This window comes from Lagopus muta, chromosome 9 (genome assembly GCF_023343835.1).
Source record: "Lagopus muta isolate bLagMut1 chromosome 9, bLagMut1 primary, whole genome shotgun sequence".
Lineage (NCBI taxonomy): Eukaryota > Metazoa > Chordata > Aves > Galliformes > Phasianidae > Lagopus > Lagopus muta.
In genome coordinates, this window is record NC_064441.1 from 5615028 (window position 1) to 5630479 (window position 15452).

The 15452-nt window shown below is 36.7% G+C and overlaps 1 protein-coding gene across 2 annotated transcripts in view; it reads left to right on the forward strand.

Annotated features, from left to right (window-relative positions):
- The window catches only part of NAALADL2 (N-acetylated alpha-linked acidic dipeptidase like 2), a 292368-nt gene that overhangs the window by 222778 nt on the left and 54138 nt on the right, over positions 1-15452 (forward strand). For both annotated transcript variants that reach the window (XM_048954430.1, XM_048954429.1), the window contains exon 10: positions 1977-2123. In XM_048954430.1, coding sequence (XP_048810387.1) covers positions 1977-2123 — 147 coding nt within the window. The remainder of the gene's footprint in view (positions 1-1976; positions 2124-15452) is intronic.

Genomic DNA, 15452 nt, shown 5'->3' on the forward strand with positions numbered 1-15452 from the left:
TTTCCATGGTCTGTGATTAACTTGATAAATTCTGTAGCTGTTTTCTTCTTAGATAATTTGACTTCATCTAGATGGTTTTATCTCCTATAGCTTGTTTGCCTTGCACCAATTACTAACCAAAGCAGCTATTCAGTACAAGAAATAGAGATTTAATTATTCATGAATAATAAGCTTCTGTGCTGTGGTGGTGAAGCTGGCATTGGTGGCACCTTGTAAGAGCAATTAGTCACTCTTTATTTGTCCTGTTGAAAATTACTTGGACATTTAAATCAGTCTTCAAAACAGCTAGGATTTTAATTTCAGCTGTATTCACTGAAGAAAGGTAGGTGACCAGAACTTACTAACAAGTAAGTGTCTCTGGGTGGAAAGTGAACTGTGGAAATAACCATTGGTTTTTTATTTTTTGTTTTTAATTTAGGTTTTTACTTATGGCAGCATCTTAATGTAGCAGTAAAAGGCATTATGAATGCTTAACTCTAATCAACAGAAAAATGATGTCTGCAGTGAAGTACCACTTTATTATACTTTAAATGTTTGAGGTCTATTTTATAACATTAATACAAATTAAATGTATTTTATGGGCCATATGGTTCTCTTTCTCGGATTTGTAATATGAGCCAATAACGTGATGCTGAAAAACAAAATGAACTCCAGAGAAATAAAATTACCCAATTACGATTAGCATACACATCCTTGCACTGACATGTACCATTCGATGCTTACTCTCTAACCACATGGCTTTCTTTCCTTCCAGCATAAAGGGAGGGCTGACTGACACAGTAGAGACAAGCCTGAGAAACTGAGTGATCTGAATAGTGCAGTTGTGCATGTTTTACTGTAAAACTGCATAAAGTATTCTAGTTTGTCTGCTCTGCAAAGGGGAGGGAGTTGTTACAGAGCATGTTGCTGATTGTTTATTCTAGATGTATTTTTAAAATAGTCCCACTACTTAATGACTCCCATCCCATTTCCCCTCATCCCATGGCTCCCATCATCCTTCTGCACACTAAGAGTATCTCATTTTTGCATCTTATTCCACTAAATGATTCCTTAATATCTTTTCTTATGCTGAATTATTAATGAATAATAAGAAAGGGAGAAGTGGAAGCAATTACTTGCGTTGCTGATTCTTTCAGTGTCTCAATACACTTCATGTTATTGTGATCTTCTAGCCTCCATGATCCATTCTTTTTGTTCAGCTCCTTTTTGGTTTTTTTTTTTTTGGTCTTTTCACTTCATCTAATGAGGAATGCTCAGTCTTCCCCATCCCCAGAAAACCAAAGTCCTTCAAATGACAATTCTTGTGTACTTTGATTTATTATTGTATGTAGAATATATGGCATACTGTGTGATGGGCTGTTGTTCTTGCATCAACTCAGTACTTTGCCCCTACTTTCCCCAACTTTAACATTTCACTGATGGATTTTTTTTTATTAATTGTGTGATGTTATTATTCGTTATCTTCAAATTCATTATATTGGGAAATGTTGTATTTGTTTGATGAATGCAAAACATTCTGAGCTCCACAACTGAAAAAAGAATGCAGCCATTAAAGATCTCTGGGCATGCTTTCAAAAGATGTCTCTAATCTCCTGCCCTATTTGGAAAATTTCACATGCCTACTGAAAGATTCTTCTTCCTCTCCCACCATTTCACTTAGATGTGACTTTCACTGTCCTTTGAAAGTCTCAGGCATCTTGTAGTTTACTCTTTATTCCCTGTTCTAAACAGTGCATCATATCATCAGTAGATGGTGAAAGATTTGTAGACACACTACCAGGTAAGGTTGGAAAAGACCACAAGGATCACCTTGCCCAAAGTATGAATCAGCTAATACCTGTCTGCCCTGTTGTAAGTTCCAGCCTGTTTTTGACATGCTTTGAGCAAAATAGTGTGTAAATGGTATGCTGATATGAATTGTTAGGTGTCTGGTTGAAAATAAATAGGTGGAGCTTTGATTTGTGTTTGTTTTTCAGAGTCAGAGCATCAACTGTGTGGAAAAGATGAAATGTCCAGCATCTAATGTGAGTTCTGTGCAGACACAGGGAGATTCCGATTACTTCATCAACCATCTTGGAGTACCTGCAATGCAGTTTTCTTATGAGGATATCAACACATCAGAGGTAGTTACAAATAAAAATAAACAAACTGCAAATAGCAGAAAGCTAGAATAAGGTTTTCTCAGTTGTATGCTCACGTGCCCGATGTGTTCCTGAAAGTTATAATGGTACAGGTTTTTTGATCTGCAACAGATCACCACAGAACTTCAAAGCTTCTGGTTTTATAGGACTACAACATTCGAACAACCAGGGAAGTGTTTAGAACAAAGAAAAAGCAGGAAAAAAGGATTGCAGGACAGTGTGTTAACAACCTTTATATTACTCATGGTATTATAGGTTACTTATGATCTAACCCAACATGGAGGAAATAAGTTGTGATGTGTATTTCTATTTCTGCAAAGTAGGGTGAGACAGCCTTCAAAGTTATTTTTATATGCATCTTCATTCTGTGGGCCAAATATGCCTCTCTAGTGTATGTATTGGTTCTAAAGATCTTGATTGCACTTGATTGGAGTCTTCATGTTCTTTTATTTGCAGACCAGCTTGGAATTAAACAAGCATAATCTGCTTGGAAGCTTTGTCCTTCCTTAGGCATCACTTCTGTAGGTTATATTTGCTCCTGGACAACTCAAACTTACCCCGACCTGGTCAGTTGGCATTAGTTGTTTTGAAAAACTGTAGTTGTGAAAAAGGGTGTGTGCTTTATTGTAAAAGTAGAATGTACAGACTTTGTATTCCTCTCTTTTTTGTTCTTACACTGTACACATGTTCCAAAATTCACAAACAAAACTGGGAGTCAGTAGAACTGCAGCACTTCCTGACACTATATGCTAATATGCTTCTATTTCACAAATGCAAAACAAAGCAGAAATATGCCAAATGTTGAAGCATTATCATGAAGATATGTAAATTAAAGTAGATGAAGTCAAGAATTGATATAAATAAACAGTGTTTTTTGTTTCTGAATACCACTGCACCTATTAGGCAAAAAGTATTCCATTTCAGGTTAAACACAATGCAAAGTCTTTATTGTAAACGTGAAGGCAGAAGCTCTATGAGTGCAGTGTTTGTGACAGGCTTGTCATCTGCAGCACATTTCTGTTGTCACTTAGCAGCTGTTCCGCATAGTTTTCATTCCAGATCTGCTCATACAGGATCTATAGAGCATGAGAAAGAATTTGCAGACATGTGTATATCAAAATAATGATTCTTTCCCAGCAACATTTCCAACACGATTGCTGAAGGTTCCTTTGGCTAAAAGGAAAAAGTAGTTTTTCACATTCAGTTAACTTTGCAGCTGTCCATTTTTTCTCTGAAAATGATTCAGCAATACAATTAAACTTGTAAAAAAAAAAAAAAAAAAGTTTTGATATTTGTTTAGACAAACAGAATTTGATTCTCTTTCAACATGCAGCTTTTGTCCTCTTTGCAAATTCATTTCCTAGAATTAAACCAGTTGTACATTACTTCAGTTTTGAAGTTGATGTACTTCTCAGACCACAGGATGCACTGACATCATGAAATCTATTTTATGTGAGAAGTAAATCTGCTTAGCGAAAGTTGAAACTTTCTGCTGGCAAGAGGATGGATTTTTTTCAGAAAAGTGAAGTTTAAATTTGGATTCCTTGCTTTTTATTTGTTATTCATTGTAGTGATTATTACCAGTGCATCAAAACATGGGCTCAGTGCCTCATGTGGTTTGTTATGTTCTACCAGACAAGGCATTTGGGGATAAGCTGAGGATTCTGTTTCTTGTGTCAAGAGGGGATGCTACTTTTGTAAGGCAGAGAGAAACTATGCTGGGTTTACAGCTGAATTAATAAAGTTAATTAAAACTAAATTAATGAAGTTCTCTTGTGCAGGTAAAATGGTCTGTTGAGGTATGGGGAGTGATTTTTAATGATTTTTAATTGTTGACTTCCAAGCCATTCCACTTTCTAAGCAGTGCCTCAGGTTTGTATGCTTTATTGCAAAGATTTTTGCTCAGGAAGACAGATTTCAGAAAGTGAATGATTTGATGTGTTTTTCTAGACTAGGTTGCTTTTTTCTACTATCCCTCTCACTGCTGTGACCTACTCAGGAAGCTCTTTTATTTTGGAATATAAGGTAGTTGTTTACTTTACCCACCTGTCAGATAGCATGCAATGTCACTTAGAAAAGACACTGTTTGTATAAGCACTATTCTATGTGTAGAAAAAAACTTTGGTTTAAAGAAAAGTGGTTTGAGATCTGTGCTTGGTAGTCTGTCTACAAAGCAGTAGTTATAAGTCAGCGTTTGCAAGGCAGTTCTTACACAGCAAGTGTAATGCCAGTCCTTGGAGGGGAGGTTGTAAAAGCTTTTCATTGGTAGGAACCTGAGGTGTAAATAAGGGGAAATAAAAGCTGCAAGAGGAAATGTTCAGACCAGAAGAGTAAGTAAAAAAACTTGCTTGAAATTACCTAAGAAGTTGAAGTAGAGCCTCAGGGAGATTAAATCTGCATGGCAAATGCCTACGGTCAGATCTGTAGGCTAGTAAAGTACATTTTAAGTACACTCATATGGAAAATGCACCAAGTGAAATTGAATTCACTTATTTATTAGTAGAAAATACACAACATTTTGATCTGCCAGTAAGAGGTAAGCTTGGAAGAATTTCTCAGATGGAAGAAGATATAACACCATTTCCAGGAATTGTCTTCGATTGCTGAAGAAAGCCGTCCTCTCCTAAACTCAGACACACATGGGTTTTACCTCTGTGCAAGGGCCATGTTCTGGGTTCCAGAGGAGGAATGCTGGTCACCTTTTTCTGATCCTCTTACTCTGGAGAGTCATGCTTTTCAGACTAATGATTAATTTCCATCTAAGTGATCATATAGAACATTACTTCTCTCTCTGGAGTCACATTTCATCCACGTGGATTCCACCAAACTTCTGCACTTCCACTTGGAAAGTTCAACTTTTTTTTCTAGTTTAGCTTTTTCCTTACCTTCCTATTTTTCAAGTTTGCATAACAGAATTCATTTTTATTATGTCTTTCTTAGCAGTTTATATCGTTCTTGCTCAAGTACAAGAACGTATGTAAATCATAGAGACTGAGTACTGTGGCTGCCTAACGTTTGGGTACAAGAGAAATATAATCTGGATTTGCTGTGGTTTCAGTTAGAGATTTGATTGTTTCCTGAGCATTGGAAATGAAGCACCAGACTGCTCAGCATTTTGAAACCCTTCTGGTCGTTTGCAAATATAAGCTGACACTGGAGCTTTTCTTCTGTTTTGATGGAGCTATTTTGAGCTCTTTTTCATGATGTAAATTGACTGTTTCTGTCCCATTTCTGTGGCATTGTAGACTACAGTTTCATGAGGCATCCAATTTTTTTAATTAGAGCTAGATGGTTTTCTGTGTTATCTGCATAGTATTCATCTTTCTCAGTACATTCCATTTCATAATGATTTCTGTTTGATAACAAAGAATCTTAAATCCCTTCTGCAATAATGTGGCAGATTGCATGAATGTTAGCATTAGCATTTTGTTTTGAGAAAACACGTTAGTGCACAAAGGAAAACTGAAAAACCCCAAACCTAAAACAACAACAAAAAACATATTTAAAATCCCCTACCTTCTGTTTTGTGGGTTTGGAATTTTTTTTGCTATTTACTGATGGACACATATTTAGCATGAAATATTTTATGATAGCTGTCCAAGTTTGGATTTGCAGGGCTTACAGAACATTTACTTTTACACCTACACCATAAAAGTTGTTTTCCGTATCTTCAGTCGAACTTAAGTACAGGCATGAACTATAAAAATTACCTGTCACATTATTCGCAGACTAGACCAAGATAGTGCAATACCATGGACCACTAAGCTAATTTAGAAGAAAAATGAAAAGAGGTTTCTCTATAGAAGGCATTTGTATGTAATATATGTAGAAGAGTTTAGAATTTTGACAGTTTTAGATTGTATTCCCTTTAGAGAGAATGCATAATGATTTTTATTTCTGTTGAAATATGCATAACTTTTTGAAGGTAACTTTCAGCTTTCATTAGAGACCTTAAAAGTGATTTTTGCCCACACTGGTGTAAAACAAAGGCCACTAAATCTTAACTCTTCAATGAATATGGCTTCTTGATTGTGCTTTTACCATCAATTTCCACTTCCTCCTGCTGCCCCCACTGCTGCCCTCTTTTCTCTTTATCACTCTTCGGCGTAACTTCCTGCAGTTTCTTCATTTCAGTATTTACATGCTCAGGCTGATATATCACGCACTTATTTCAAAACAAATCAAAAGCTCTGCAAGATTTCTTTGTTATCACAAAAGAAACAGAGGAGTTGTCCTTGATGGAGAGAACTTACGGTCTAGTTTACTGAGGAATAACTCCCATGTTTCATGCTGCTTTTATCTCTTTCATGTGTTAGTGTACAGGGAGGGCTGAGGCAGGATGGCGTGCTCAACTGTGGTGTGTGTTCTAAAAGAATGAGCTGGAAACTGGTTTTTACACCTGTCTGTTGTGCATGGGAGCAATACTGAACGTCTATAAAGTGGGGGGTTTTGGTGCCAATAATTAGGAGCTCTATTTAATATGTGCTGTGTTGTCCTCTAGTGTTTTCATTTCTTGTGTGTGTGTGTGTCAAATGAAGTTTTGAACTGAGCATACAAATTAACAGAATTCAGGTGGCACAGAGTGGTGGCAGTCTGTAAAGGTTCAGGACTTTCTCCAGTCATCTGGATAGGCAAGAATGGCAGCATACCACAAATACCACCTGGTAACTAGGTTGTTCTGTTCGTTGTCATTATTGAATCACTGATCTTCTGAATCAATTACAGTTATGACCTTGACACTATACTTACAATAATTAATTTAGCTGTGCTTAAAATTGGCCTCAGTAAGTTCAGTTTAATGTGAATAAAATTTGTAGGAAGCATTCAGAATTATTTTTACTTTAAAATTTGCAACTGCATTATCTATCATTCCGTCATAGTTAATTGTGTAGAGTAGTTGATGGCCACTGACTATTTCCAGGTGAATACCTACATCCATTACCATTATAACCTGTAGCACTTTATTTCTTCAGTTTCACACAACAGTGAAAATAAAGCTCATTTCTGCCCATCAGTGAGCTACCGCCATTTCTCTGACTGCTGGAATTTATCACATGCTACTGTTCCTTTGAAAGAACAGCTCTCTGCCTGTGTATCTGATGCAGATTGAACTTTATATATCAACAGGACTGAAGAAAAAAAAACCTGCAAATCTGTGAGAAGGATGAATAATCCCCAGTGATGGACACAACTTCTGTCTTCCAGCTACGCCAGCTTAGCTGGAACTTACCTGAGCAGAAGTAGCATGCATTTCATGTTAAACAGATAAACCCTGATAAGAGTTACTCTACCAATTCTGTCCTAAAAGGTTCTTGTTATGCAGTATTTATAAGTATAAATACATGTATGTATAACAGAGATTTTTTTAACCTTGCAATCTCTGAGCAAAGCAAGAGATCTAACTGCACTCACATGCACTTGTATCTGCCTGCCTGTATCTAAAGCAAAAATGATTTGTCTGATCCGTGATATCCTTTACTGAGAGCCATTTTTGTATTGTTAGTGTGGTTCAATGGTCAAACAGCTGCAGTGCTTAAAGTCAATTTTTATGATCCAAAGTTTCTGATCTCTATATTCTTAATGCAGTTATCTCAGCATTATGTATCACACCATTAATCTTACTGTTACTCCATAACCAGATAATTCTCTCCTTTGCTTCTGGCATGTCCTCAAGACATTTTCCAGACAGGAAAGAATTTTGATATCTCAAGATTACGGACTTGATGATCTACAGCTGACCAGGCTCTTCTGGAAATTTTTTTTGCCATCTTTTCACTGTTAACATTTATATCCTTCTGTGCTGAGTTACACAGCACCAATTAATCTAACATATCCAAGTATATGTATCAAGAACTTCAGTTACATGCATCACAGCATCGTTTTCTTGGAGAGATCAGAGCAGAGTATATACAAAAGCACCATATTTTATTTATTTTTTTTTAGCCTTAGCTTAGTTCTGTAGCTTATCCTTGAATGTCCTCAGAAGAGAATTAGTGCCAGTTGTTTTGCCCTTCTATTTCAGTGACGTGTCCACTGGCTTTCCTGCCTAAGTAGAAGCAGGCTTCCTCTTTTTTGTCTAGACTACCAGAAATTTTACATATCTGGGAGCCTTTCCAGCTAAAATTACAAGCACGTAACTTCCCTCCTCATTTTCCCATTCCTTCCTCCTTCCTGTAAGTTAAATCTTTTAAGATTTAACAAAGATTTGCAAAGGACAAATGTTTACCAGCCTCAGAATGGCAGGTTGCTTAGGAACTCAGGATTTTGATTTTTAGAACTGTCAGTGCAGTTTGCTGCTGCATTTAGTTGTGGGAGATTTTATGAAGTTTGCAGTAGAACTTCAAGGTCAACAGGGATAAGCAATTGAATGTATCAAGGTGAAGAGAGTTTTTAGTTTTCTTTATGTACAAACTTCAGTGTCTAATAAAACGTAGTCTAACCTGTCCTCAGGACGTCATCCAGGGACTGCTATTGAAGGTACATCTGAGCCATGGCTGCTTGCCCTTCTCACTCATGAGTTATGTTGTCTTTATAATAGCCATGCCCCTAGTTATTTATACCGTATTTATTCTGACTAGTACATTTCTCCTTTTTCCCATCTGTCTTTGTAGGAGTGCTCTTCATTTTCTTGATACACATAGAGTTTATTCAGCTTAGTCCTCAAGTTGTGCATTTTTACAACAGTCCATCTCTTCACTTGCATGCAAACGCTGTCAGATTTGGTAGTGAGGTGCTGAAATTAAGGTTAATGACTCTGCGCTTCACATGACAAAATACATTCGACATTCAATTGGTTGCACAAACTGTTTTATTAAAAAAAAAAAAAAAGAATGTTTAGCTATTTAATGGCATCAAATAGAACCTATGTTATTCCACCAATTCTAATGAAACTGGGGACATCCTCATCATTCGGATGCATTACTTTGCTCCAACTGTATCTTTAGACTCACAAATCTTAGTGCTTTGATAGCCCAGACATTCTAAGTGCATCCAGGAGAGGGGAAAATATCTTTGCATAAACCTTCTGTACAGAAACAAAAGTGTGCAACATCTTTAACGTTTGCACAGCATGAATACAGGTTTGTTGCTGTAAACCTTGCCCTTACATATTCTGTTACAGGCTCTTCATTCTCCTGGAACTGACTGAGGACTGTTGAAAGTCAGTGGAAGAAAAACAGCCTGGATTTTAGCAGGGTCAATGGGATATGGGAAAACATGTGAGAAATTTATTTAGACATCAATAATTGCTTCTGTTTGATAACTTACTGGAGCATCTAGCTACTGAGAACGTGTTATCTATGGATGAAAGGCACCAAGTTATCTATCTTCCCTGGAGAAATGTGTTCCTTTCAGCATAACATTTTGCCATTGTTCTGAGTGATAAATTCAATAGATCAGCTGGACGTCTCTTTGCAGAGTATCGGGAGTACTTTTCTACTGGCAACCCAGTTGTTTTTTTTAATAACTTGAAAACAAAAAAGTAGATCACTGGACTGTCATACAACCTTGAACTGTTATTTGAGTCACTGATAGGTTATTAAAGTTAACTGGTATTTTCATTGATGGATGCAAGCAAGCTCTGATTTGAAGTCTGTGTTGCTTCCTTAGCACAATGGTTTTATTTTTCATTATACCTACAGAGGAACTGATCTTCCTGTTGGGGGAGATCTTTCATGAGGTTCTAGATTTCTGCTGTTTCTTCCTATTTACATTACTGATTTTGCTTCTGAAGCAGCCAGGGAAGATTTGAGAAAGGAATAAAGCTATGCAAGTATCCAACATCTTAAAAGCTACTTTTTCATGCTGCAGTCTTATAGCTTTACAGTGATTATTTCAATTCACTTACAAATGCAGGGAAGAAAACATTATGTTAAAGGAGATGAAAGGAAAGTGCTTATATTCTTTTGCTGTCTGATGACTGTTGGCTTGAGGTTTTTTCTGGCTTCAAGTGATTTGAATAATAAAGTAAATTGTGCAGCAGTGATTGAAAGTCTGCTGCTTCTGTTTTCTGTGCAGTCTGGTTTGGCAGGCCTTGCTTATTTTGTCCAGCATCTGGTGACATCGCAAGGTCAGTGCATATTTTTACCAGAATGAGAAAAAAGAAAATTAAGTTGGTCTTCTTTCTTTACTGAAAGTTCTTTAGTCAACTGAAATAGGGCTATTATTAAAGAAAAGCTCTTTGTCAGCAACTGCATCAGCCATGTCCATTTTTGCAGAATTGGTTCATTCTCACTTGGAGATTTTTGACACAGAGTAATTTGTGGCAACCAGAAAAGTTTACTTTACGAAATTAAACAGCATACATATTTTAAATATTTAGTTTTGTTTAGCCAGTGAAAGACAGCTTTTAAATCTTAATCATTCATGGATTTTATGGGTGAATGTTTAATTCGATGTTAAGAGCATTTGCAAGACAGGGAGAAGCCAGTCTGTTAGTAAGATGGAGAGGCACGCACTCCCTTTTGTGACATACTTGCAGATTTATTAGTTGAAATCCTGTATGCCACACCTTAATGCCTGGTGTTGTTTCATCAGTTTGGTTTAAACCACGTATTTGAGAATCAGACTTTGGCTTTGGTATGTTCTTTGTGACATGATCCACTATTTCACTAAGTCTATTTAAAATGTGATTAATTATGTTTTGCCTTCTCATTAAAAAAAAAAAAAAGTTTTCCAGATGGCTGAAGAAAACCGTATGTTAATCTATGAGATGCACTTCTCCATTACTTGTTCCAATAAAACCCTAGTTCAATCTCTTCTGTCTTGCCAGGGGAAAAAAAAATAAAAAAAGGAAGAAGAAAACAGAGAAGAGATGGTGTTTTAGCCTATCTAAGGTGAAACACCTGTTTCACAAATAACAGAATTGTATATTTGCTGCCAAGGTACCGTATGCCAATTGCTTGACTTAGGGTAAAATGGAAGAAGGAATTAGTGAGAGCCTGCAGTGCAGATTTTAAGGTATTTTTGTTTTGCTTATTGCTTTCTGCTTTCTCTTTATCTTTCTAACGTGGTTTTCTCCTTCATACTATGACAAATTTTTTGCTGTGTCAATGAATTACAGCTATAGACACCTCCTCATACACCTGTAGTCCTCTGTGGGTAATAGCTTTAGACTGGCATAACTTGATAGTGGTGGCTCTGCAGGTGAATTCAGCAACCCAAGTAGACTTGTTTCCCAGTGTGGTTTTGAAGGTAAGCACTGCTTCCTTTCTGTTTTATTGTCTAGACATTGCATGTTTGTGTGTCCCCCTCAGGCTGCTGCACTTCTGCTCTTTGTGCTGTTGCATTACAGAAAGTGAAACAGGTTAATAGCTAGTGGAAAAGATCCAGCATGTAAATGGGAACAGGCAACAGATTATATTCTCAGTCCTGATGCAGCAGAGGCTTTATACTTCTAAATTCTCCTCCAGATTTTTTTTTCCTCACTGCTTTCCTTTTGTTGTTCCTTCCTAAATGTCTCTTACTTCTGTGCTGTACTGAATTGGAAATGTTGTGTAGCGGAGATGGGCGAAGCTGTCCTAAGTGTTTACAATATTGACAAATATTGACAAGACAAACTGATAAAGTTTTTCCAAACTGAGCTGAATCAAGAAAGCTCCGCTGGTTGTTTACACTGCACAAACACTGCAATTTACTTTCAGAAACAAATAAACCAAAACAAAACAACACAAATCTGCAGAGATTTATGGATTATTCATCAGAAAGGGATATTAAGTCTAATGATATAAGTATCAGTTATATTATATGATATATAATGATATAAGTAACAATCAAGAAAACAGGAATATTGTTATTGTATTGTTATTGTAGATGCAGCATTGTTCTAGTCTAGTAAGCAAAACTTCTTGTATTTACAACATAACTATTTCCCTTACTTTTGTCTTATATATTTTATTTTCAATGGCAGCAAAAAAGAACTATACAATAAGTTTAAGTATAGATTCTGGTTTACTTTAAAATACCAGAAGTCCTGGATTTTTATTCATGATTTTAAATGGTTTGGGTGAAAGTTGATAAATGAATTGGATGTATGATAAAGGAAACTACATATGGAGTGGCAAATTTAGAGCCTTTAGAAGGTGAAGTGTGCTATTCGATTTATTGGTAGAGGGCAGATAAGATAAGTTAGGAATAGTGGTCTAATAAATCAGGACTGAATTTTAATGCAAACGTCCATCGTATATTAGCAAGAGCAAGCCAAGTTTGGAGTTTTTAGACTTTTCTTTCTGCATTTTTAGAGCCACGTTTAATCAATTCATTAATCAATTAATTACTGTCAGGAGACCTGAGGGCAGCAAGAAATCGGGTTCAAATTAAAAAGAGAAGGAGGCAATTTGTTTTGAGATTGAAAGTTGAATGTTCAATCGAAGTTTAATCAGAAGTGACCCATTATTTGAAAAGTAGAACATCAATGTCTTTCTAATTTCACAGAATGTTTCATTAAATGAGTACTGAAAAGATGAGGTTAACTGATCATTCTAAAAGGAATATGAGGCAAATGGGATTTTTGGAAGCTAGTTTCTAAATGGCTGTTACACTCATTCATTTCTCTTCTGAAGAGTGAAACCAGAAGTTTTATACTGGGAATCCAAGAATTATTGCTACTCTCCTGTCTACCTACTGCATTAGAAAAGTATAGCTTAAAATCAGAAGAGAAAACGTTGTTGATGTGGATTGTTCTGTGTACCTACAGAACAATTTGCAATGTTGGCAAATAGCCAAGAGAAAAGTTTCAGTTGGGTGAATTGGACTGCCCAAATTTTAGAGTGTCTCACAATGGTCTGGCATGGTGCTAAAATGTGCCTTGATTTCTTGCTCGTCTTTGCTTGTTTGTTTTGTGTTCCTTTAAAAGGCAGCAGTTAAAATGAGGTAGTAGTAAAGGCTTCCTGCTGACCTTGCCCAGCTGCTGTGGGCTCCACAGGGTTATGCAGAGTCTTTGTAAGGAGGGTTAATTGCTAGGTGGCTTCCAGAGGAGAGTTCTCCAGAGCGTAGATACTGCACATGAAGGAGAGGACTAGTGTGAAAGAAATACAGTAATAAAAATCAAAGGAATTTCCAAACCTTTCATTGCAGAAGGGACTGATCAGACAAGCAAAAGGAATAGTCACAATCTGGAGAAGACAATTGGAAAAAAGAAATTGTTATCTTGGAGTTACAAGCAGGGATTGTGCTGCAAAAATAATCTTCCTTAACCCTATCTAAATCTCCCCTCTTTTAATTTCTAACCAATTCTTCTTGACCTATCACAGCAGACTACTTAAAGACAGACTCTGCTGAAGAGTATGTTTTTTCTTCATTCTGATAGGCTCACTTTCTATACCAGAGTGCCACTGTCTGGTTTCCCCATAGACTTCTCTTCTCCAGGGTGAACAGCCTCAGCTCTCTCAGCCTGTTGTCATAGGAAGAAACTAAAAATAACAACATCCTGTGTAGAGAAACAAGAGACAAATGTTATTTACAAAACTTTTTTTTTTTTTTTTTTTTTTTTTTTTTTACAAAGGCTCTTACTCTGAATTCTGTCCTCAGGAAACCTAGCTTTGAACAAAAATGAAGTTTCTCTATTTGCTTCCAGGAATAGAGCAAGACTGATCCACATCAGAGCTCCAGTTTGCTTGGGGTTCAATCACGCCACTTGCCTGTAAAATGCAAATACTTATGACCTAGTATTTCTTTCTATTTAAATTGTGCAAAAGGAGAAAGACCTCCTGCTTCACGAACAAAAAATGGTAAAACTTTCAAAAGTTCCAGTAGATTTCATAACGCGTGGAAGACAGGCCTGTGAACTGAATAAATAATGAGAGTCCCCATTAGTGGCAAGGGAGAAACTTTACATAGTACTTTAAATTCTGTGTATTCACAAAATGAGCTTTGCTACATCTTCAAGGAACAAAATTTTATCTAGATGTTGACAGTGGTTCTCTTGATTGGTCTCCAAGTCACAGTCAAAGTCATGTATGTCTGTCTGTCTGTGCTCAGGAAACATAATAGTCTGGAAAAATGGTAGTTTAGGTAAAATACTGGTAACAGAAAAAGACTTTAGCTCTTTTCCTTTCCAAGAATGTTAAGTAATGAAACCAAATTCAGTTGAACATCAAAATAGGCTTTCCTCTAAATGATGAAGAACATAGCTAGTTCTGATAATTTTTCCTCTTTCCATTAAATATGTTGTATCTAAGCAGTTAATAAAGAAATAAAGAAATAAAGACCTGATCCAGGTCTATAAATACCTAAGGTGTGGGGGGCAGAATGGCGAGGCTGGACTCTTTTCAGTGGTGAGTGGAGACAGGACAAGGGGAAATGGCCAGAAACTGGAGCATAGGAAGTTCCGCACAAACATGCGCAAGAACTTCTTTACAGTGAGGTGACGGAGCACTGGAACAGGCTGCCCAGGGAGGTGGTGGAGTCTCCTTCTCTGGAGATGTTCAAGACCTGCCTGGATGCCTACCTGTGCGACCTGGTGTAAGGAACCTGCTTTGGCAGGGGGGTTGGACTCGATGATCTCTGGAGGTCCCTTCCAACCCCTACAATTCTGTGATTCTGTGAAATATTTTTAAAATGTCTAGAAGTTAATTGTTTCGTTTTCATTGCTGTGTGACTTTGCACAGCAAATGTTTTGAATCTGTTTCTATCAGTCATACAGTAACTGGTGTTCTGCATCATTTTCAGCATGGTTGCTTCTTGTTTCTGTAACTCTGCTTGAGGGTGGAAAAGCTTTGATAGATGATTTATGGTAGATGTTGATAATCAATGATGTCATGTCACCAAAGAGGAATATGGGCAGTTTCTCCTTTGTCTCTGGTAGTTATGGGCGTCATGTGCTTCCAATTTGTGCTGCCATTTTACAGGCTTGTGGTAATACTCTTAAAAGAGTGTGTTTGCATAAACTGTTTGTCCTGCAGAATAAAAGTAGGGTAGTTTTTTACATGAGGTTTGAAAATTTGGTAGTAATTAAATTACGTGGATGACGCCACTCCAATTAAAGCTTGCCCTAAATGCTGCGACAAAAGTTGTAGGAAAGTGAGACTGTGCAGGCAAGCATATGTAGGTATTTATTTTAAAAATTGATAAATGTGAGTAAAGTACTGTTCTTTTCATTACAGAGAACTGCTGGTCACTTGGAAGTCACTTTATTAGTCTTTCTACTTATTGGTGATGACACTGTAGATAATCAGTCATTTTTTATTAAGTATCCCTTCCTATTTGTAAAAAATCAAAGGAATAATTGCGCTTAATATAATGAATAAATTATTAGTGTGATTAGTGTGCGTGATAGCTAAACAAGAATAGCCATCAGAGACACTGATAAACTTT